The sequence below is a fragment of the Cucurbita moschata genome, unplaced genomic scaffold (genome assembly GCF_002738365.1).
Source record: "Cucurbita moschata cultivar Rifu unplaced genomic scaffold, Cmos_1.0 Cmo_Scf00011, whole genome shotgun sequence".
NCBI classification, from domain to species: Eukaryota; Viridiplantae; Streptophyta; class Magnoliopsida; order Cucurbitales; family Cucurbitaceae; genus Cucurbita; species Cucurbita moschata.
Window position 1 is genome coordinate 1,609,227 of NW_019268527.1, and position 23,143 is coordinate 1,632,369.

At 36.9% G+C, this 23,143-nt stretch overlaps 4 protein-coding genes across 12 annotated transcripts; 1 reads left to right on the plus strand and 3 right to left on the minus strand.

Annotated features, from left to right (window-relative positions):
* Window positions 1–391: 391 nt before the first annotated feature.
* On the minus strand, window positions 392–6,005 carry LOC111449853 (cyclin-dependent kinase G-2-like). 6 transcript variants are annotated; one of them, XM_023089940.1, is made up of 9 exons: window positions 3,832–6,005; window positions 3,533–3,668; window positions 3,333–3,421; window positions 3,044–3,155; window positions 2,859–2,965; window positions 2,408–2,776; window positions 2,149–2,226; window positions 1,211–1,299; window positions 392–1,146 (listed from the first exon to the last, which is right to left on the minus strand). In XM_023089940.1, the coding sequence occupies exons 1-6, from the start codon at window positions 5,535–5,537 to the stop codon at window positions 2,677–2,679; spliced, it is 2,250 nt and encodes a 749-aa protein (XP_022945708.1). In that variant the 5' UTR covers window positions 5,538–6,005; the 3' UTR covers window positions 392–1,146; window positions 1,211–1,299; window positions 2,149–2,226; window positions 2,408–2,676. The 6 variants fall into 6 exon arrangements, with proteins under 6 accessions (XP_022945708.1, XP_022945709.1, XP_022945707.1 ...); XM_023089941.1 differs by having other exon boundaries at window positions 554–1,146; window positions 2,149–2,489; window positions 2,601–2,776; XM_023089939.1 differs by having other exon boundaries at window positions 554–1,146; window positions 2,149–2,492; window positions 2,601–2,776.
* A 1,076-nt stretch (window positions 6,006–7,081) lies between these two features.
* Window positions 7,082–9,794, minus strand: LOC111449279 (remorin-like). The gene is made up of 3 exons (XM_023089117.1): window positions 8,577–9,794; window positions 7,463–7,544; window positions 7,082–7,385 (listed from the first exon to the last, which is right to left on the minus strand). The coding sequence occupies exons 1-3, from the start codon at window positions 9,299–9,301 to the stop codon at window positions 7,176–7,178; spliced, it is 1,017 nt and encodes a 338-aa protein (XP_022944885.1). The 5' UTR covers window positions 9,302–9,794; the 3' UTR covers window positions 7,082–7,175.
* A 1,535-nt stretch (window positions 9,795–11,329) lies between these two features.
* Window positions 11,330–18,662, plus strand: LOC111449881 (2,4-dichlorophenol 6-monooxygenase). Its single transcript, XM_023089973.1, has 11 exons — window positions 11,330–11,633; window positions 11,864–11,946; window positions 12,033–12,168; window positions 12,874–13,364; window positions 13,436–13,483; window positions 13,695–13,869; window positions 14,972–15,084; window positions 16,493–16,589; window positions 16,721–16,940; window positions 17,384–17,525; window positions 18,073–18,662. Exons 1-11 carry the CDS (start codon window positions 11,330–11,332, stop codon window positions 18,469–18,471), a joined length of 2,208 nt encoding a protein of 735 aa, XP_022945741.1. The 3' UTR covers window positions 18,472–18,662.
* On the minus strand, window positions 18,541–22,024 carry LOC111449515 (uncharacterized membrane protein YuiD-like). Of its 4 annotated transcripts, none has more exons than XR_002711649.1 (6): window positions 21,701–22,023; window positions 21,140–21,296; window positions 20,987–21,037; window positions 20,751–20,843; window positions 19,394–19,605; window positions 18,541–18,911 (listed from the first exon to the last, which is right to left on the minus strand). XR_002711649.1 is itself a non-coding variant. In XM_023089434.1 (5 exons), exons 1-5 carry the CDS (start codon window positions 21,769–21,771, stop codon window positions 19,499–19,501), a joined length of 384 nt encoding a protein of 127 aa, XP_022945202.1. In that variant the 5' UTR covers window positions 21,772–22,024; the 3' UTR covers window positions 19,135–19,498. The 4 variants fall into 4 exon arrangements, 2 of the variants coding, with proteins under 2 accessions (XP_022945202.1, XP_022945201.1); XR_002711648.1 differs by lacking the exon at window positions 18,541–18,911 and adding an exon at window positions 19,135–19,264; XM_023089434.1 differs by lacking the exon at window positions 18,541–18,911 and having other exon boundaries at window positions 19,135–19,510; window positions 21,701–22,024.
* Window positions 22,025–23,143: the final 1,119 nt, after the last annotated feature.

The window sequence follows — 23,143 nt, forward strand, 5'->3', positions numbered from 1 at the left end:
ATTATTCAACAAAATATCTTAAACAATTATTCCCAAATGGATTAGAATTTTTTTTTATAAGCTTTTAATTGTTGGATTTTTTATTTTACATTTTATATTTCAAAAATCATCAATCTAATATTATAAATAAATTTCTTTTTCGCGACATAAAATGGACCCGTTTAAAAAATGATGATGAGAAAATGCATGAATATACTCCCTGTCAATCATCATCTACCTTCAACATCTTCGTAGAAAAGAGAGCAGCGTTTAGCAGAACGTTAGAACCTTGCATCAACACTCATAGCATAAACTTTATCAAATACAATAACTTACCGAATCGATAGATAGATGTAAAATGACGAAAATAAAATAAGATACCGTAATCTAATGTTCAGAAAAACAACTATTCTGAAACGGGAAAGAAATCATTTTTTCTCATGCTGAACGCAAGGATTTGAGATCGTTCTACAGAAATTATTCAATTATTCAACCATGACCAAAAAACGCCTCGGCGATGGACTCGAGGTGCCATGAAGAACCTACTTGTCAGACCGGGATATAATTCGACAGATAATACAATGGTAAATAGGGTCATGACTTGAATGAGTGATTTTGTTCCAAACAAGTTCCCTGCCTAACATGACATCAACAATCAAGATTCGATATAGACGAAAGGGACAGGGACGAGAAGACGCTATGATATTCCCCAGCATGACAACAAATTGACTATAAACCAACCAGTATCAACCTATTATTCTAAAGCATCAGATCAAACTCATTATATACCGTAACAAACAATTCCCTTTCCCCTCTCAAATTCCATCACTAGACAGTTTGTTTCATTCTTACACCACTGCCAGGTCTAAAACCAGTTTTCAACCCACGACATCAGACGATAGAACGATTTCACAATACGTTTTCAAAACAACATTGAAGTCGTAACCATAAACCGACACTGTGAATAGCAACCAACAGTAAACACACTAGAAAGAACACCAAACATCAAATAAATATCAGGTTGAATGAACGCAAAATGCATTTTGAAAAGAAGATCAGATGCATAGTATGGTTGACACTAATAGCTAAGGGTTAGAAGATTCTCACTCAATCTCCGCCGAGCTTGATAGTACACTTATACACTTTTCGGCACTTCCAAGAAGAAAGCTGTCGAGCAAATGATTTAGGAACTTGAAAAAATGCAAACAAAAACAAAGTTGTCATATAGTACCTCAAGTGGGTGAATCAACAACTAAGTTAATAACTTCATAACACTTCCAGAGCAATGAAGGTAAGCTCCTCAACCTGCTAGCTTTGATACTGCAGTGACATTTGCAGAAAAATCACGCTTTCACACCAATCAAAAGAGAATAATAAGTGATAAAAGTCGATCCATTTTATACATTCCTTTGAAGAGTGATGGAACTGCTGAACAAGCTAATGCATACTTATTCTTTCTTTCAATAGCCAAAAAAAGAATTTGAAGCTCGTTCTACCCATGTCACCAAAAAAGAAATAATAATTACATCAAGTGGCAGCATGCAACACCAACGCGCATATGGATCAAATAGAAGGAAATCTATTTCTTGAATAAAAGCAAATAATGAGTTTAGAAATTCAAGTAATAAGGACTGCTAACTTTAGGTAAATATTATGGAGACAGAAACATGAGGGGAAGCTTGGTGCTCCAGATAATACATAATTCGCAATGTCTTCTTTTAATATGGAACTTTGCATCCATCAGCACCAGCAGTGATTGGAACTAAATTATACCCAAAGAAGTAGTCACTTAAATCACCAACAACCAAACACTGATTACATTTTAGAGGAAGAAGCCCGTAATAATAAGTCTTGTAAAAAAACCTATCCACAGTCCTAGTTGTAGAACCCAGATAAAAAAAACTTTTGTAAGAAAATAAACCTCTAAGGTGAATTAACTTCCATCTAGAATTTGGGAGAACTTGAAATAATGGGGTTAAAGGAACAAGATAAATCAGGCTTATAAATAAAAGCATATTTGGTAGACCCAACTATTAGGTAAGCACTGTAATAAATACAACGAACACTTCAAGTTGAATTTTCAAAAAACATGCACACAACCAAGATACTGATATAAAAAGCTTCAAAACATGATCCTGATCCTGAAGAGTTTTGCAATTAATTAATTACCTTTGAAAAACTACCGTTACTGTCATATTCTTCGCCAACGAGAAGCAAAGACCGCCCTCCCCTTCCCACCAACCATCTCTTGCAAACACAATTCAAATATTAAAAGGAGATATAATTGAACCAGGTAGGCAGTAAATCCATGGTGATCTAATATTATAAATGAAATTTATGGCCAATAGCCTAATTTTCAATAAAAATATGTTACACAATTAGTTTCTGCTGAAACTGACTTTAGCAAGAAAACAACAATGTTCCACACCTCGCCATGCAAGCCGTGTCTCACTGAAGCATTTTCTATATGATGACCAGAGGAGAAGAATAGACGTCAAGCTGCAATATATCTTCTTCAAAGAAGCAAAAAAAATACATATCTTGAACCAAATATCCATGAATGCCGTGCTAAAAGAGCACTAGTAATCTGTCAAACAAGATTCACAGCCTTCCTCCCTCACCTCAATCAGGTCCAATAGTCAGAGTTATTAAAAAAATAACTTCAGGGCAACCTCGTTCAAATTACCAGATCCCCTCTCAGCCAAACAAGCCAGATGTTCCCAATTCTCCTTGCTGCAACTCCTTTCTGCGCTGCTCTTCTAAGGGGTCTGGACTCTTCATTACTCTCCGGAAACGCCTACACAGGTATCATGCTATTGTTAATATTAAGTTTCAACAAAAGTTAAACCACAAACTCATAAGTCTAACAGCTGTCATACCTGTCCTGAGCATGCTGAGCAGGAAAAGTAGGCATGAATGCTTTAGACTTTGGAAGAGGAACTTCTGAGAACCATTCGTGATTAAGAGCGGCCTCAGCTGTAATTCTCTGCAGTAAGAAAACAAATATCAGTAGGCAATCATGAAAGTGGATGAGGAAATCAAAAGGAATTGATCATATATTTACCTTCTCAGGATCGTAAGTTAATAGTTTGTTCAACAAATCAAATCCTGAATCAGAAAGAACTGGCGAACCCGTGAATGATGTTGCAGGAAATTTCTTACGCAGTAAGTTGTACCTGAAAGAAACATGTCAGCAGTTAAAACGTGCTATGAAAGTTAACTGGAAGGTCACCAAATGAGGCCAGATAGCCAGACCAGAATCACCCAAAGCTGGAAGCCTGGGAAAACAGTGGGAAAAAATAAGAAAAAATGTGATTGTTATACTCGGATTCAGTGACATCAACAATACTTACTGGTGCTTAACAAAGTTGACCCGAACTCCTGGAAGATTGGAAAATCCAGGCCAAATTGTTTCATTTGGTGTGCCTAGCATTCGGAATATCTGCAATGTTCAAGGTAAGGGCATGAGAATGCACACAATAACATTGAACATAACAATTAATACACGCCAATCAACTAAATCTGAACACTCTAATGTAATTAACTATTTTACCTTGTCAAGTTGATCAACTTCTGTTTTCCCATTAAACAGTGGTTGCTTTGATAATAATTCAGCCATAATACAACCCAATGACCACATATCAATGGCTGTCGAATACTGTCTTGTTCCCAAAAGAAGCTCAGGTGCCCTGAAAACATAGAACATTTTTATTATTTACCTGTAAAAGAAAATTTTCATCTAGACTCGTGGCATGCATCTTCAACATAATCATCGGGCAAATTAATGCCACCAATAGTATAAAAGATAATATAAGAGAGTGGACATTAGAAATAGACATGGATAAGACATACCTGTACCAAAGAGTAACAACCATATGCGTATATGTTTTCAAAGGGCTCCCATACTGTCGAGCTAATCCAAAATCACAGATCTTCAACTCTCCCTGATTATTCAAGAGTAAATTTGATGTTTTTAAGTCCCTATGAAGCACCCAATTATCATGAAGATATTTAACACCCTCCAATAACTGTAGCATCAGACATTTGACTTCACTTTGACTAAATGGCTGCTTCATTGTCTCCATGAGTGCTTTTAGATCATGCTCCATGTATTCCATTACCATAAAAATGCTATCAAGGCTACTGCCCACCACCACTTCTTTTACATCAACAATTGAAGGGTGATGAAACGAAAGGAGAATGTTTATTTCTCTCAAAGAAGTCATTGGAAAACCTTCTCGCTCCTTTTCCATTTTTACTTTCTTCAACGCCACTATTTCCCCTGACTTTTTGTCTCTGGCTCTATATACAACACCGTAAGTTCCTTCATCAATCTTATTCAATCTTTCAAATTCATCAACACTTCTACAGCCCTGAAGCATATTTACATTTCGGGGGGGAGGGCCGCTGAGCTCTGCCTCCTCGGGAGATTCTGTCTCATCCTCAGAATCATTATCTAACCGGCTACTGCTAGTATCTGATCTATGAATTTCATCACCTCGCTCTGTGCCTTCAAACTTCTCAAAATCATTACCGAGGTAATGATTCCCACTAGATGATCGAGACCGATCACCATGTTCTGTCGATTCAGATGATCTTGTCCCTGCTTCAGAGCCATGTCTCATTACCTCCCCAATCTCTGGAGTTAATGATTTCCTTTGAAGTCGAATGCCCTCCAAGGACTCGGAAATTGGTGTTGTCTTCCTCCTTTTAGGGATTTCCTTGTCTAAAATTTCACCTTCATCACCGGGAGAGTTATTTCCAGCAGCCCATCTAGAGGATGAAATGTTTCTTGTGGGGACATAATCATCATCCCCAAGATTTTCTGCTTCAAGATCACTCTCCAATGGTTTCCTAATTGAAGCAGAATATGGCATCATTGGTGAACCACTAGCGGAAAATTCATCTGATCCAAGAGCAACAGAAGATTCAGCAAGTGAAGAAGGTTGCACATACTCGTGATCAATAGTTCTGACAGTGGGTACGGCATCAAGAGTATCCAATACCACATTAGGAGATAGCCGCTGCTCCTTAGGAATCGGCAGAGATGAATCTGTCACAGCCTTGGCGACCTTATTTCTTAGGGAAACAGTCTCTTCCTTGACGTCTCTGTCCCAAACTATCGGTGAGAACTTCCTCTTCTTCTCAGGTGGAGAACGAATTCCATTCTCCGCCACCTTTGCTGCCTCGCTATTCTTAAATTGTAATCCAGAATCGGTGGCATCGTCAGATCCACTCTCACTGGATAACTCACCCGGCTCCCTATCCATTGCCCTGACAAGAAAAACACTTTGATTGATTCCATGAGGCCCACCGCTGCTGCCAGAATCGCTTCTACTTGAAGAACGTACACTACCATTACCTAATTCCCTCTCCCTGATCTCCTTTGGCCTGACCCTAATTCTATCCCTAACCTCCCAACCTCGACTCTTATTGCTTTCACGGTTACGTCCCCGTCCCCGTCCCCGTTCATACTCTTCCTTCGCACTCACATCAAAACCGGAATCTCGGTCCTTCATATCATAGTCGCGATAACCCCCCATCCTCCCCGCTGCCATCGAAATCCCAAACCCTAGCCCAATAATTCCCAAAGAAAACCCTAAATCCCGAATTATTACAGTAAAAATATTCAGAAATCGGTCAAATAAATACAAGTCGAAACCCTAAATCCAAAAAATTCAGATCGCGAATAGAATCGCGAAGTGAACAAAAAACGAAGTAAAATCCACAAAAGACTCGTTAAATTTTCAACGAATCTCGTGGTGGAAACGGAAAAGTCGAAGAGCAATTCGAAGTTGAGAAATATACCCTTGAAATCGATTGCGCAAACTAAATAGCAACCCTAAAGCGCAATTGAATACGAGCTTGAACCCCAATCCGGACACTAGTATCAGACAAACAGCAGTATCAATGGAAGAAAAGCCCCGAATGCGAGTTTAAGAACCCTAGTCAATCGAGACGAAACAACCACGAACACGGAATGAAGAATAGGGAAAGTTTGCGATTCCGAGTATACACGTAGTGGACATGGATGATACGACGCCTCTCATAATTTTATTTATATTATTAGTTTTTTTTTTTTTTCTTTCTTTCCTAAATTGAATTAGTTTTAAATTATTTTTTATTTTTACCATTTTTATCGCGTTAAAATTTAATTTAATTATTTATAATTAACTTAATATTTAATTTTACGGTATATACAAGGTTTATATCCTAAAAATAATTTTAAATAATTAAAAATATCTAAACTAATTTATTATTTTTAAAATCATTTGTTAAAATATATTATTTATTATGAGACGTTTTAAATTAGATTCTATTTTCAATATTTTCCTATTTTTAAATAAAAATCAATAGTAGATTGAATATGTATTATTTATTTTTAGATCTTTTTCAAATTATTCATCTTTGAGACGAATTTCTAGTAATTAAAAATCAGAAGCCTCTTAAAATATTTATTGAAATTTTTTTTTTCTATCTTATAATTCTGGCTCAGTTCTTCGGTTCAACACAACTGTGTCGCACTCTAAAGAACAATCGAGTGGGAAACACTAGCCCTCCCTATTAACACCGAGAAAAAAATTTTGCAAGTATTTTTAAAACTTTTTTTAAAGCAAGTGTTTTTTTAAAACCAAATATTAACAGTCAAAAATTTTAAATTTCTTTTAAAAGAGAAGTGTTTTTTTAAACCAAATATTAACTTGAGTTCTAAATTTTTAAATTTCTTTTAAAATTTAAAAGTGCTTTTCATTTGAATAATATTTTTTTTAGTTTAAATAAACTATTGAAATGTTTGAAAAGTATTTTTTAATTAAATGAATTTTTTTTTATTAATTTAGCCTATTTTCTTTAAATCAAATAAAAAATTAAAGTTTAAATTTAATGAACCTAATTTATCCATATTTAATTAACATAATTTATAACCAAATAATTATATACGTCTAGTAAAATGATTTAGGTATTTTAGAACTGTGTAATCTCTACTATAAATACTGTTCCATCTCATAAGTTGTCATCTGAAACTAATTAACCTAAAAATTATTCTAATTCAAATATAAATAATTAAATTTTAGAAAATATGATAAAAGAGTTTAAAGGCTATAAACATACATAAAATTCCACATAAAATCTTCAAAAATAAAAAAAAAAATAAAAAATTAAAACATTAAGCATATAAAATAAAGAACAAGTGAGTACTACCAGCAGATAGAGGGCAGCTTGAAGGAGAAGGAAGAAGGCAAATGGCCAGTCCTCTTTACATAATCAGATTTCTCCCATGTCTTTACTGCTTTCTCGTTCAGCTTTGCCTCTGCATTTGCTCGCCTCTCTTCCGCCATTCTCGTCGCTCTCGCAAGCTTTTTCGCCATCTTCTCCTGCGCCCGACTCTTCATTCTCTCCGCTTTCACCTGAGCCAAAAATCGTACGAATTCAATTGGGTTCGAACCTTTTATTCTACGTTCTAATGGGTTATGAACTTAGTTACCTCTATTTTTCTCATCTCCGTCTCTGCTTTTCGCTTCTCCTTGTTTTCCCACGCTTCTATCTTCACTTCTTCCCGCTTAAATCTATGATTATTGGATTTATAAGACATTACAAAAAATGCAAGAGGTAAATTTAAAAATCTTAATTACGTCAAAAAAAAAAAGTGACACTCGAGAGGTACATGAATGAACTAAAATTACATCTGAATGAGAGCAATTGCGAGGGTAGAACGACCAAGAAAGACTTTAAAGAAATAAAAGTTACTATATATGCTAACAAAATAACTTGTGGTAAACGTGTTTTGTTTAGAGCAATCATATGTTGAGTGACATCGCAAAAATTTTCCAAGAAAACATGTGAGCAAGGAAAAAAAAACGCACTGAAATGACTTGTGTTGGTATGTGGGAATAGTTTTCAATTTTGGAAGCTAGAATTAAGTGATGTGACTATGTTGTAGTGGATGGAGGAGAATATCGAGGAGGGTATAGAGAAAAATATGACTATGTCATAGGGGATGGAAAGGGAATACCGGGAAGGGATATAGGGAAACTATGATCGTGTCACAGTGGATGACGAGAAATGTCGGGAAGGGTTATAGGGAAACTATGATTGTGTCACAGTGGATGACGGCGAATGCCGGGAATGGTTATAGGGAAAATATGATCATGTCACAGTGGATGACGGAGAATGTCGAGAAGGGTTATAGGGAAACTATGATTGTGTCACAGTAGATAGCGGGGAATATCGAAAAGGATATAGGGAAAATATGATCATGTCACAGTAGATGGAGGGGAATACCGGGAAGGGATATAGGAAAAAATAAGATCATGTTACGTGGATGGAGGATAATACCGAAAAAAAATATAGGGAAAATATGATCATGTCGCAGTAGATTGATGAAAATATCAGAATGGAATATAAGAAGCATAAGTAATATGACCGTGTTGCACGGAATAAAAGAGAATACTAGAGCAATCAGATACCAAATGACAAAAGATTCGGATTAACTACGAGGGGTAAAATAGTAAAAGTGACCCTTATAGCTTAACTTTTATTCCAATGCGATCTAAAAAACTTATGGGCGAAAAGAAATGTGTGCAAAGCAAAGCGATTACCTAGCCATGTATTTGGCTCGTTCCGCTTCGTCCCAAGCCATTGCCCTAGTTTCTAGCGAGTTCATCTTCTTCGCTTGATCAGAATCCCGATTTTCCTCACTAACTCTTCCGCCATTTGATTCTTCACCACTCTGAATCGTGTTCGATTCTACTCCGACATCATTGCCCTGAATCCTCGGCTGAAATCTTTCAGTACCTTGCTTCGCCCGATCGAACATCGCCGGAGTCAACGATCCAGACGATATAGGGCTACGCGCCGTCGCCGTCGCCGTCGTGCCTCGAATCGGCGTCGCCGTTCTGGAAGGCTCTTGGCTAGCAATCGGAGTCATCTCCGTTCCCGTATCCCTCACGCATATTGACCTAACAGCCGCCGCTGGATTCTCAATCTGTTTCTCGATTCGCAAAATTGAATCGCGACAATCGACATTCTTCGTCTCTGCTTCAAATTGATTCGCATTTTGTTGTTGTTCTTCCTCGTCGTTGCTCGAGTAATCCTGCTCTTTCTGTGGTACATAAGCTATAAGCCTCAAATCGTCTGCGTTCGAGTTTCTCGGTGCGGTTTTCGATTGATTTTTCTCTCCGCCTTTCGAAAATCCTACAATCCATTTCTGCGCATCGTCCCATTTCGATGGCGTTGGTTTTCCTAACGCTGTGCGATGATGTGAACCTCGGTGCGGTTTTATTGGCTCGTGATTATAGCAGCCTTTATCCTCCACTGGCCTCATTGTTAAGCTTCAATCTACTAATCTTCTGAAGAACAATGAACATCAAAGGTAAGAACACAAAATCTGCACAGGTTCAGATCTATTGCTTAGATCCAAGTTGTCGTCCGCCATGGATCTCTGATTTGAGATCCAGGTGAAGTGAACTCTGAGGACTAATGAAACAGAGTAAAAGGGCAGAGGATTAGATACAGAAAAGGAAGTGAAATTTGAAGCTTCATTAATGGAGTAAAGCTTCAAATGGCAAGAATGTCATGTGAGCTTGTATGGCTAAAGAAAGCAAATGGAAAGAGCGATTTGAGAACAGCCATGGAAGTTTGGGAAGCTGCTGAGGTGAAGATGAAAATGGAGTTTTGAGATCCCCATTGGAGGAATTAAAAAATTAAATGCATAGATCGACGCCTAATTCCGACCAATTACTTTGAAGATATGGTTAAAAAAACATTAAATAATCAAATATTTTGATGGGAATTGGAATCTTGTTGATTTGATATAGAAATTTGGATTCAGAATAACTCAAATAGGGTTCATAATGTGGGGTTGTTCATTTACCATGCCCGTGAAACATTCACATATCACAATACATTATTAACATATGTTACAAACGTTAAATTTTATTAAATTTCATAGTAATATGTAATTTTCATAACAATAGATCTCAGGTCGTTGGAGAGGGAAACTAAGTGTGGAGTAATTTTCATAACAATAGATCTCAAGTCGTTGGAGAGGGAAACCAAGTGTGGAGTATAAGAGCGTGGAAACTTCTCTGCTGGACGTGTTTTAAAATTGTGAGGCTGACTGATACGTAATGGGTCAAAGCGGACAATATCTGCTATTGGTGGGCTCGGGCTGTTATGAATGGTATTAGACCCAGATAGCAGGTCGATGTGCCTGCTGTCGGCAAGCAGACATTGGTGGTCTTTGATTTTTACAAATGGTATAAGAGTTGGACATTGGGGGCGATGTGCATGTGAGGAAACTAGGCTTCCACGAGTGGGCTTGAGCTGTTACAAATGGTATCAAAGCCAACATGAATGGTATAACAGTCGGACATTGGGGGTGGTGTGCATGCAAAGACATTGGGCTTCCATTGGTGAGCTTGAGCTACTACAAATGGTATAAGAGTCAAACATCGGGGGCGGTGTGCATGCGAGGACACTGAGCTTCCACTGGTGGGCTTGAGCTATTACAAATAGTATCAAAGCCGACATGAATGGTATAAGAGTCGGACATTGGGGACGGTGTGCATGCGAAGACACTGGGCTTCCACTAGTGGGCTTGAACGGTTACAAATGGTATCAAAACGAACACAAATGGTATAAGAGTCGGGCATTGAGGGCAGTGTGCATGTGAGGACATTGGGCTTCCACTGGTGGGCTTGGAGCTGTTACAAATGATATCAAAGCCAACCTGGAAACTGTATGAGCTTCCACTGGTGGGCTTGGAGCTGTTACAAATGGTATCAAAGCCAACATGAAAACCGTATGACACCGAAGTCATCAAGACCCTAAGAGAGTGAATTGTGAGATTGATAGAGTGAAATTGCTATCTCTAGTTTTAGATTCCTCCAAACCTTCTGTGCTAATAGTGAATTGAAAGACGGTTGTCGTAACGGTAACGAGCGGAAGATTGGGATTACGATGGACACGTGGACGGTAGAGGTTGGGAAACGTGTCAGTTACCCAGGAGAGCTGAGATTTTATAATGAGGTTTTAATGAGGTGGTGGGGACCTTTTCACGTGGCAGTGTGGGGCCAAACTTATGAGATCTGAACCGTACATTTCTTTTTGGATTAAGAAATTATTAAATTATTATCTGACGAGATCTTTGGCTGAAAAAGCGATGTCGAAGACGAGGAAATCAACGAATCAATTTCCGCCACGTGGCTCGTGCTTTTGTCTCATTCGATTTGGACTCAAGGGAAATTGGGCCGGGCTAGAAATGGACCATATTGGTATTGGGCCTTGTCGGAAACGAAAAGCCCAAATATTCATTGGGTCGGACACAGTCCTCTAAAAGGATTCGAACGACATGTCGTTGAAGAACTACAACAGAAAGCAGGTTTCTTGCGTGACTGTTAATTGCTTGAACGTCGATGGCGATCTCCTGAGCTTATTCTCTGTTACAGACATGGGGTTTTTAGGGTTTTTCAAGAGGTTTAATGGCCTCCAGAAATTTAATGCCTCACTTCGAGCAATACCACTTGGGTACGTTCAGAGCAGAGGCTTATCAAATTCCAAGCTTTTCCATGGCGGCGAAGAAACTGCGGTTCCGGTTTTAATTGTCGGTGCAGGACCTGTAGGCCTCGTCCTTGCTATTCTTCTCACGAAATTAGGTATTTCTAGTCCTTCTGTCCTTGTTTTTCTCGGTGATGAAAGAAATGGGGATTCTTACAATGTTTACATTTTACTAATTTGTGTTTGCTCTGTTATTCTGTGAAAATAAAACGAGGATAAGTTAATTGTTGGTTCATTGGAAGTGGAAACGAAAGGAAAATTCAAGTTGGTATTAGAAATGCTATTATATTGATAGTTCTATAATAATTTTTATGCTAATTTCTTGTAGGGGTCAAGTGTGCAATTTTGGAGAAGAACACAAGTTTTTCTAATCATCCGCAAGCTCACTTCATAAATAACAGATCAATGGAGGTGGATTGAATTTCTATTTATGAGATGCCACTTGATGTATGAGTTAAAGATTCGAAGTAATGTGTTTATGCAGAATTGATTGATAGGTATTTCGAAAATTGGATGGACTAGCAGAGGAGATACAATTACGCCAACCGCCTGTAGATTCATGGAGAAAATTCATATATTGTACTTCACTGAAGGGTACAATTCTTGGATCGGTGGACCATATGCAACCTCAAGGTATGACTATGTTCGCGGTTACTTTACTTGCATGACTGTTAGAACACTGTGATAGTAATTCAAATAAACTTTATGGCTCAATTAATAATTTCACTGCTATTTGTACAATCTGATACTTTATACAAAAGTTACCATTAAGACATTTTATTCAATGTTTTTTAGTTAGTCTGATAGTTTTCCTTTCTAATGATCCTTCTTTTGGATGTGGCAATAAATGATTTTTCCTGCCTCTATGCAAATGAGTTCTTTAGTGGTTGCAGAAGAGAAGAGGGTTATGTAATCTTGTTGGACACATGCCGCTAAAGACTTCGGCAGTTGTTAGACTCATTGGATTTAGACTTTCCTGTTTAGTGCTAACTTCTCATCGTAAATAGGTAGTGTAGATGTAAAATTCTATCTACTAGAAGTATCAGGCAAGGGAATTGGTTTCTTTAATCATGTTGGACATGGGCGCGCTAAAGGCTTCGGCAATTGTTAGCCTCATTGGATTTAGGCTTTCCTGTTTAGTGCTAACTTCTCGTCATAAATAGCTAGTTTAGTACTAGAAGTATCAGGCACGGGACTTGGGTTCGTATTAGGCTGCTAACAAACTAAATTCAAAAGTATCTTCTCCTTTTTGAAAGAACTTCTGCCAATGGTAGTAATGAACTTTTTGGTTCCTTTTATTTATTTATTTATTATTATTATTTGTTTAATCGAAAACAGATTTTGAGCACATTATCAGCCCGGTTTCTGTTGCACATTTCTCCCAATACAAATTAAACAGGTTACTACTTAAGCAACTTCAAAATCTTGAGTTTCAAGTCTGTTCACCAGATAGCTCGGAGGGCCCCTGTATAGTTAGAGAAAAGCAAATACTTATGGGGCATGAGTGTGTTTCTATTGGTGTCACTGATGATGCTGTGACCATGACTGCATCTTATCTCAAGGAAGGGAAGCATATCGAGAGGAGGAATATATGCAGTAATATCCTTGTTGGTGCAGACGGTGCTGGAAGTACTGTCCGGAGGCTTGTAGGCATAGAAATGAAGGGTGAAAAGGACTTACAAAAGCTTGTAAGCATCCATTTTTTTAGTAGAGAGCTTGGTGAATATCTGCTAACTGAGAGGCCTGGTATGCTATATTTCATCTTTAACACTGAAGCTATAGGGGTTCTTGTTGCTCATGATCTCAAGCAAGGGGAATTCATATTGCAGGTATTGCCACCATCTTGATAATGCTTACTCATGTGCATCTTAGACTTAAGCTGTTATTTCTTATCCTGTAGGTACCATTCTATCCTCCTCAACAAAACATTGAAGATTTCTGTCCTAAGGTAATTTTATCCACCATCTTTGTGCTGAGTATGTTGAATATGAAAAAAAAAAATGTTGGATTCAGTTCTAGCGAGTGAGATATGTTATTCAAGTTACATTGCATATCCCATTATATATGATTGCATTTTCAAACGATTAACCTGCAAAAGTAGTATGTATAAATGCAGATCATATTTTCTTTTTAAAGTAAATGGATTCAATTTCTTGTAGATGTGTGAGGAGATTATCTTCGATTTGGTTGGTCTAAACCTCTGTGACGTAGACGTGCAAGATGTAAAACCTTGGATTATGCATGCTGAAGTCGCTGAGAAGTTCATATCCTGTCAAGGTCGTGTATTACTTGCTGGTGATGCTGCTCATCGATTTCCTCCAGCTGGTGGTTTTGGTTAGTATTAATGTTTTATGCTATAAAACTGCTTGTTAGGATTTATAATGCTATCCGTTGTTTTGGCTTATCGTTTCCATTGTTAATATTATCTTGGCTAATTTATAAAAATAGACAGTTCAAGTTAATTGTCATAAATATTAAAACACACACATATATATGGAAGACTAGTCTTATTGTCTGTTTCTTACGTGGAATTAGTTTCAATTTCTCTCAGTATTAGCTGGGGACAGATAGCTTGTTCTTCTAAAAGGATCAGAGATTAAATTTTAAATAACTTGTCTATGAAAAGTTCCAAAACGAAATTGAAGAATCTGTGTCATGCTTATAACTTGGTAAATTAGGCCCGTGAAGTAGGGACACTGACATGCATGATATACAGGCATAATGCAGTACAAACACTTTGACCACATAATTTTGTTAAAAAATTAACAGAAAATGTCGGGACGTCCAAAAATTATTTTTGAAAAATTTGTTACGTAAAGATTTGGGATTATATACTTGTAATGTATATTCATCCATTCATTTTCTTAAAAAAATTGATAATTACAAAGTAAACTAAAGATATCTCCTAGGACATAAGATTTTCTAACAGTGAAGTATGCTCGAGTCTTTTAAACAAAAAAGCTTGTATCTCCAACATTGTTCCCCTATCTCCTCCTCCCATCTCATTGGATTTTGTAAGGTGAAATCTATTTGTTCTCTTCATTTAGTTCTTATTTATTTCTCATTTCTTGATGTAAATTTTCTGTATCTTCTTTTTAAAAAATTCTGTCTTCTCTACACAATATGTTTCACAGTGATCCAAGTGTTTCTCAATGTGTCTTGAATGTGTTAGAAACTTAAAAAGATAATAATCTCTCTCCAAATGTGCTTGACATGCGTGTAAATTGCTCTTGTTTGATACTTAGTACCAACATTATGCTCAAAATAGAGTGTCCAAGCTTCCTAGGCTGAATCAAGATCAGTTAAATAAAAGAAAAGAGAAAGTCAAATGCACATATTTTTTTAATGTATTTTTTATTGATTTAAAAAACGTAATGAAAACCAAAACTCAGGACGTTTTCATGCATCTTATGATGTTGATGTATGATTGATGCAGGAATGAATACTGGAATTCAAGACGTTCATAATCTTGCCTGGAAATTAGCTGCAGTGCTACAGGATATTGCATCACCTTCAATATTAAATACTTATGAAATGGAAAGGAAGCCGGTAATCTTATAATCGTTTTTACTCTTTTTCTGTCATTGAATTTTGGTTGGAAAGTTGCCTGAGTAAAATATTATCCACGTTGCACTGCTTGGCTGTTACAAACACGAATGCTAAAGGAAAGATGAGAATGACCATAAAATACTTTACAAGAGAAAATTTAAACACCAAAATGGTGTCTCTCAAACAACCTTTAGTATTCAAGTTAGATCAAAACTTGAGTTGTCATATCTGAGTAGTAGAAAGGAAGTGTACCTCAATCATGTTCATCCAACCCCCTATTTAAAGAAGGGTAGTGATGGTACTTGTAGCTATTGGAAATCATTACTCTTGTGTTGAAGACACATCTCATCATCGAGCTAAACTCATGCTTTAAAGGAGATCCTATTAAGCTCCTCACTTGGGTACAGGGAGCATCACATATGGGATGAACTCTAACTTTATCAAGCTTGTTTTGCTTATCTTCTTTTACTATTCGCCGGGACGCATGCCTATTTGGTGAAGCTTAGTATGCTGACGGTATTATACTGTTCTATGGATGACACCTGCCTTATTGGCATGGCCGCATGTGTGCTCATCCGTTTATGCTCTGCTGAGGATGAGCACGTACCTAGCCTAACCTGGTGTTCTCATCCCACCATGCTCTTGAACAACATTCTTTGCTGAGACAAGTGTGCTCATCCTGTTGTGTTGAGTTATATGAGTAGAAGTAATGGTCTTGATTCCTCCTTGTGGCATCATTGGCTATTGGTACTTTGAAAATTTCACCTATAAAAGTAACTGTTTACACCTAACAGAGAGATCATCACCAGCTTCAGATTGCTCTTGAGGTAAACGTTATTGCATTCTGTCCAAGTATGGGCGGCCATGCCAAATTTGGTTCGTCGTATATGTTGGAACTTTCTCCTACCGTGGGCTCAGTTTTTTAAGAAATATGTTTCACGATGCAAAGATGGCAAGTGATTGATTTTCTCAACAAATCTGAGTAGTTTAGTCAATTTCGATCAAACAACTGTGGAGTGGAGTTGGGACTTTAGTATAAATATGTGGTCCTCTTCACTCCAATTAACTCATTTGAGAATAGAGTTGAAAGATCCCACGTTAGTTGGAGAGGGGAACAGAGCATTCCTCATAAGGGTATGGAAACCTCTCCCAAGTAGACGCGTTTTATAACCTTGAGGTGAAGCCCTTGAAGGAAAAGTCTAAAAGGGACAATATTCGTTAGCGATGGGCTTAGGCTGTTACAAATGTAGGGTTCGAAGATTGTGCACACATTTAAGCCATATAGTCTTTCTTGTTTCTCCTTGGGCGGTGCCAACGTGAAGCGAGTCAGCTCAGGCAGCTTCCTAAATAAAATTCAGCAACAAGTTCTCTAATTGATTCTTGACCTCTACTGTCACTTCCTATTCAGATAGCACTACTCAATACAGCCCTTAGCGTTAAGAACTTCAAAGCAGCCATGGAAGTACCTGCGGCTCTAGGTCTGGATCCAAAAATTGCGAACTCCGGTAAGTAGAAAGCATCATCTAATTTTAATGTCACTCTGTAAAACACTCTCAGCTTATCTTTACCATATTGGTTGTAGCATCTAAGCCTTTTTCAATACAGAGAATAACTTCCTTTTTCCTTAACTTGGCAGTGCATCAAGCAGTTAACCATGGCCTTGGTTCTGTTTTATCATCCTCACTACAGAGAGAAGTTCTGGATGGAATTTTTAAGATAGGTCGTTTGCAGCTCTCAGATACTCTTCTGAACGATAAAAACCCGGTTGGATCTTCAAGGCTTGCAAAACTCAGTCACATATTTGATGAAGGGAAGAGCCTTCAACTTCAGTTCCCTGCAGAGGATCTTGGTTTCAGGTATAGCATATATTCAAACTCAATGCATGAGCCAATTTTACCCATTTGATAATCGTTTGGCTTTTAAAAATGAAGGTTGTAAACACTATTTTCAACTATTTCTTTCTTTCTTTTATTACGTACTTTTAAGATCGTTTTCAAAATCCATTCCAAAAATTGAAAGCTAAAAAAGTTAGTTCGTTAAAATTTTGTTTTTGTTTTTGGAATTTGGCTAACCGTTCAAACCTTCTTTTTAAGTTTGGAAACCATACACAATTTTCATAAATGGAAAATTAAAAATGAAATAGTTAAAAGATGGAGCATTAGATGTTCGTTTCCCTCCAGCATTTCCTAGTTTAGCAACGGGTGCATCGAACTATAAACGAAAGAAAAGCTCCTTCAGTGTGGCATCTGGTTTAATGATGGCTTAATTATATTCAATTCAATCATATCCATGGAATTAGGTACTCTGAAGGGGCACTTCTTCCGGACAATAATCAACCTGGTGGTCGAGAAGAGCCTACAGGTCGTCGGAGAAGGTACATCCCTTCTGCAGACCCAGGATCAAAGCTGCCTCATATGAATGTGAGGGCATTGGCCAGTATGGTACGATGTTCATTCCCATTTCCCCCTCGTACTTCCTACTGTATCAGATTTAACCAACTGTAGTCAGTCTTCTTAAATGAAGCTTTCCTTCATACTAAATGGCCATCTAAATATAAAAAATGGTTAAATTATAAATTTGTTCCCTATGGTTTTAAATTCATATAGCAGAAAGATTAAATATATAGGACGTGATCAAATATCGTCTTATATCTTATTGTACTCGACGTATGTGTTCATTTTTATATTATTGATTTACTTTGTTTTTTTGTCTAACAACGTTTTCACATTTATCAATTTTTATATATCGAAATGAACGATTCAATCATTTATTGTCAAAAAGAATAGTCACAGTAGGTTTTTAGGGGAATTCTAACTTACGAATTTTCTTTATTTCCATCCTTCCCTTGGCTTCAAACATCATTTAGTGAACTAAATGATCTCTCCTCTTAAGAGTCGTTTTTGTTGCATTGCTTGACAACTGCGCTGTTGCTAGATAGTTGAGTGGTTTTTTCATTTGGTCACCTAAACTGGAAATGGGTTTATGCAGGAGGTGATTTCTACTCTTGATCTTGTATCCGGAGATAAAGTCGAATTCCTTCTCATAATAGCACCGCTACCGGAGTCTTACCGTCTTGCTCGTGCAGCTCTCATGGTAGCTGAGGAATTCAAAACTTCGGTTAGGGTATGCATTTTATGGTCTGCTGATATAACCAGGATTGAATCAAGCAGCAAGGAAGAACTAACACCATGGGAGAACTACATTGATGTTCAAGAAATTCGGCAACCATCCACTTCAACAGCATCATGGTGGGATGTCTGTCAGATGACTGACAAGGGAGCGATCCTAGTTCGGCCTGACGAGCATGTTGGTTGGAGGGTGAAGTCTGGTGTTTCTGGTGATCCAAACACAGAACTTAGAAGAGTTTTTACCACTCTGTTGAAGTGATTATTTTCTATTCTTATGGGGCATTACTTTGTGATTGGTTTTAAGTCTATATAGGAAGTGCAGTATTTCTTGCCATTGGCGAATAATTTTTATTGGGAACTTGGGGCACATTACAGAACGAAATGTACTTCCACAGGAATTCAACATTATACCATTCAAACTTCAAAATAAAGATTCTTACTTACACAGAAGAATTAGATTTGATATTTGTTCATACACGTACTATTATTATGAATATGTGCTCAGATGTTTGAAATCTCACTCGCACGTATTGCACTCGGGGGAAAATATATGGTCACCTGTACATTTTCTTTTCCAATGATAGAAGGCCAATTCTTGTTGCATTGCACAAGATGGTGCCGTCTCACTTCAAGTGTCTTTCTTCATAGTCAAATCTGATGATACACTTTGGTGATGTTACCTACCAAATCAAAAGCCTGCTACATGATCGAAATCGCTCAGGTCAGTGAGGACCAAGTAACCTACTCCAACTTTCTCGCTTTTATCTAGATAAGAGTTTCTTCTATTTAATTCAAATTGCGATATTTTCAAGTTGGAAAGGTAGATTTAGTTCAAGGGCGGAGCTGTGTTTGGAAGAGAATCTTCCAACATGGTGCTAAACATATAAAAGTTCGATATCATAATAAAGTACGATAAGATATGAACAATCAGGAGTTTTTATCAATAAAGAAGTAATAATTTAGTCAGATGAGCCTCAGAAGTATTGCCTTCGCCCTTATATTCAAAACCAGATGAATCAAAATTGACTGGAAGCATGTGCTATTAGAGCTACCTAAAACAAAAAAGATGCTAAGAACTATATGTTTGTTTTCTGATTCACTGCAAGTGTTGGTGCAGCTTTTGTTGGTCCAATGGCACTAAATACAGCAATCAATCAAACAATTATAATCAAATATCTTACTGATCAGAGCTTTATGTGCAGAAGACCGTATTCACAAGAATAATCTGACACTGAAGTTTCCACCAACCAGCCTTCATTAATGACAAGATTTGAGCTACCGACTGGTTACGGCTTCATCTATTTCATCATCATAATGTTCAAGACTTAGTTATTATGATTATCAAATGGCCAATAGAAGAGGTGATAATACCAAGTAAGCCTCCAGCTACAACCTGTAATCAAGTTAAAAAAAAGGCCTCAATTCTCTTTTGGAATCCTCACTTCTCTTCTCTAGTAGATAGCATAAAAGAGCTACAAATAATGAATATCCCTCAAGTGTGTCTTATTTGCTCTTTGAAACCTCCCCAGCCAAAAAACACAAAAAAAGTGCCACGAAATTGCTAAGCATTCGTGAAGCCAGTTATTCAAAGGGCAACCCACAATGTCTATATCATCTCCAGTTCAGCATTATACCAAAGATGATAGTAAAAAGACAATGATTAGCCAAGCAGCAGTCGTTCAACATCTGTCTTATCATTATACCAGGTTTATCAAGTTTTACTAATCTTTAACAGGCACATGAAGGTCATGGAAGCCAGAATTTGCAGTCAAATAACAATTTTTCATCTTATCTCAGTTGATTTTTACCCGTTTAATTAATTGTATAAAGGTCAGGTCTAGTCATAAACTACACCGCCTACTTAATGTTGAGAATTGTTGGGAGAGAATCCAACATTAACTAATTAAGGAGATGATCATGGATTTATAAGTAAGGAATACATCTCCATTGGTACGAGGCCTTTTGGGGAAACAAAAAATAAAGCCGTGAGAGTTTACGTTCAAAGTGGATAATACCATACCATTGTGGAGGTCGTGATTCCTAACATGGTATCAGAACCATGCCTTTAACTTAGCCATGTCAATAGAATCCTCAAGTGTCGAACAAAGAAGTTGTGAGCCTTGAGTGTGTAGTCAAGAATGACTCAAGTGTTGAACAAAAAGCGTAATTTGTTCGAGAGCTCCAGAGGAGTTGAGCCTCAATTAACGGGAGGCTATTCAAGGGCTTCATAAGTCTCAAGGGAGGCTCTATGGTATACTTTGTTCGAAGGGAGGATTGTTGAGGATTGTTGGGAGAGAGTCCCACGTTGGCTAATTACGGGGATGATCACGAGTTTATAAGTAAGCAATACATCTCCATTGGTATGAGACCTTTTAGAGAAACAAAAAACAAAGCGGTGAGAGCTTACACTCAAAGTGGACAATATTATACCATTGTGAAAGCCGTGATTCCTAACACTTAATACAATATTAACAAATTGATTAACGTGTCAATTTCATAGACAAGAATCTCCTAATAGACTGCACAATGTCACCTTACCTGGGGAGGGGTGTGACCAAGAAGTTCTCGCAGTGGTCTGCTCTCAGCCAAAGGATGTTCAGCAGGAAGCTCGTAAACAATTTGATTTAAAACCTACAAAATCAAACACAGTCAAGAAAAAAAGATAAGCTTAAATATACAAAAACAATACCCAAATGAGAGCAATTAAGGACTAAAAAAGGAAGAGGAGGAAGGGAGGAAGGGTTGAACAAGGAAGCACAGATGAACCATAGAACCTCTGCTTGGCGCCCAGCTTGTAATCTTACACCAGTTGCATCGTACATTACCTGCCACCAAATTCTCAATGTCATACATCATCTTAGAATGGTTCCAAGATCTTTACAATTTTTACTCAAAATGGTATCGAAAAATGAACAGGGAAACCATACAACACAGGCTAAGATCAATGCAACAGCAAAAGCTGAAGCTCCAAAGCCTTCTTGAAGGCCAATGGCTACAGCAAGAGCAGAAACAGTTGAAGAATGAGATGAAGGCATTCCACCAGATCCAACTAGTCTCTTAAAATCCCATCGCCTTTCCTTATACCTGCAATGTTACAAGAGCTTAAAAGACCATAAATTAAAGTCTTGAACAAGAAAAAGGAATCCAAAACCAATAAAAGCTTCTAAAAGTGCTTGTTCATAAAGCTATAAACAAAACACTTTTTCTGATTAGGACGACGGAGGGAGAACAGATCACAGAATCCTATAGTAGATGCAAGAACAGTACACGAACGACTCATAATTAGACGAGCTACACAAATTTAAAGAAACCTAATATTATCTCAGAACAATTGTTTTCGTCATATAGGGTTTGCAATATCAAGGCTCAACGCGACAAACACAGGCAGCCAGAATCAATTAGTAGAAAGCTCATACGTAATGGGTGAAAAGCAAGAAATGGATCGGATCCGAGAAGCACGATTATAATGGAAAGTTGAAGAACAATACCAAGTAGTGAAGAACTTGATGGACTGGGCGATTGCGAAGGCAACGAGAGCAGAAATGATGGGGAAATTCATGAGAATGGTTGAGGAAAAGGAAGATCGGGGCGTTGCAGTGGAAAAACTGTTGGGATTATGAAGAGAAAATTCAAAATCTGGGATTGGAGAAACGAAATCAATGAGGAAGGGGGAAGATTTGATGTTATGCGGAGAGATGGTTAGTTGGTGAAGGAGGCAAAACGGAGGGAATGGGACAGCTTCGGTTCCATTGCCTGATTTCTTCTCAATGTTCTTATTCTTCAATTAAACCAACGTTTTTTTTTTTTTTTTTTTTTTTTCCAATTTCCAATTGGATCTCTACAAACTGAATTATTGACTCAATATTCTGTTTCTAAGAATATACTTTTTTTTATCCCATAATTTTTATTCAGATTAAATTTTCGTCCTTATAATTTTATAAAGTCTTTTAAAATATTCTTTAATTATAAAACTATGTACGGAATAATTCTAACCTTAATTAAATTATAGTTTTTTCGAGACATTTCAAGCCTTGGCTACAGATCGTATCAGAGATTTTTCTTTTTATGTTTACGAATTATATTTATTATGCATTTAAAATTAAGGGTGTTCGTCCTATGCATCCACTGGAGTTATTTAATATCCTCATTTTTTTTCTTTTCGAATTATTTTGCTTACTATATATTGTAGCATTATAAACATTATTATTACTCTTACTTCTATCGGGATAAATCTGACTCTTTCCTCTTTCCCCTATTCCCGCCTACGTATATGGAATATTTTAAGAGGTCAACATCTTTATTAGTCCCAAGGTTAGAGGAAAGAATAGGGAAGGCGATTTCACTGTATTTCTGAAGACGGTTGAGTTAGATTGAGTTTGAACATTTTTTAGACTCACAATTTTTTTTTTCAACTAAAATGGTCTTTAATAAAACTAAAATGTTGGTAAAATAAATGTTTATTTACTTTCGATATATTTAATTCAAATTTACAATTCACGATGAATATATATATTTTTAAAATTTTCTATTTTTTTTAAGAGTTAAGAAAAAAATAAACAATTTAAATAAAAATAAAATAAATATATACAGATATAATTTCATGTAATTTTAACAATAAATTTAGATTGATTCTACTCATAGAATTTTTATTTATTTGAATCCGATCCAAACAAAATTGATTTGGGTCATCAAAATTTTTAAACACACCTATTTAATTTTTTTTTTTGTAAACACCATAAAATAAAACAAATAAATTAACATAACCAATAAATATATTTTTTCTAACTTGAACCAAACTCATGTATTATCAACTAAAAGATTCATGCCAAAAATTTATCTTAAAATTAAAATTAAAAAAAAAAAAAAGCTATTTCCTCTATTGGTGGATTCAAATATATAGTACTCTAACCCCCCCCCCCCCCCCCCCCCCC

Coding starts and splice junctions, on each gene's coding strand:
- LOC111449853 (XM_023089940.1), bottom strand. CDS start 5,537: ATGGCAGCGGGGAGGATGGGGGGTTATCGCGACTATGATATGAAGGAC. Junction 3,156..3,332: donor GTCAACTTTGTTAAGCACCA/GTAAGTATTGTT, acceptor TGTTTCTTTCAG/GTACAACTTACTGCGTAAGA. Junction 2,966..3,043: donor TAACTTACGATCCTGAGAAG/GTAAATATATGA, acceptor TTCTTACTGCAG/AGAATTACAGCTGAGGCCGC.
- LOC111449279 (XM_023089117.1), bottom strand. CDS start 9,301: ATGAGGCCAGTGGAGGATAAAGGCTGCTATAATCACGAGCCAATAAAA. Junction 7,545..8,576: donor CGAGCCAAATACATGGCTAG/GTAATCGCTTTG, acceptor CAATAATCATAG/ATTTAAGCGGGAAGAAGTGA. Junction 7,386..7,462: donor CGGAGATGAGAAAAATAGAG/GTAACTAAGTTC, acceptor TTTTTGGCTCAG/GTGAAAGCGGAGAGAATGAA.
- LOC111449881 (XM_023089973.1), top strand. CDS start 11,330: ATGTCGTTGAAGAACTACAACAGAAAGCAGGTTTCTTGCGTGACTGTT. Junction 11,947..12,032: donor TAAATAACAGATCAATGGAG/GTGGATTGAATT, acceptor ATTGATTGATAG/GTATTTCGAAAATTGGATGG. Junction 13,870..14,971: donor TCCTCCAGCTGGTGGTTTTG/GTTAGTATTAAT, acceptor TGATTGATGCAG/GAATGAATACTGGAATTCAA.
- LOC111449515 (XM_023089433.1), bottom strand. CDS start 21,771: ATGAATTTCCCCATCATTTCTGCTCTCGTTGCCTTCGCAATCGCCCAG. Junction 21,038..21,139: donor CATTGATCTTAGCCTGTGTT/GTATGGTTTCCC, acceptor ATTTGGTGGCAG/GTAATGTACGATGCAACTGG. Junction 19,606..20,750: donor TTGGTCACACCCCTCCCCAG/GTAAGGTGACAT, acceptor ACTTGATTACAG/GTTGTAGCTGGAGGCTTACT.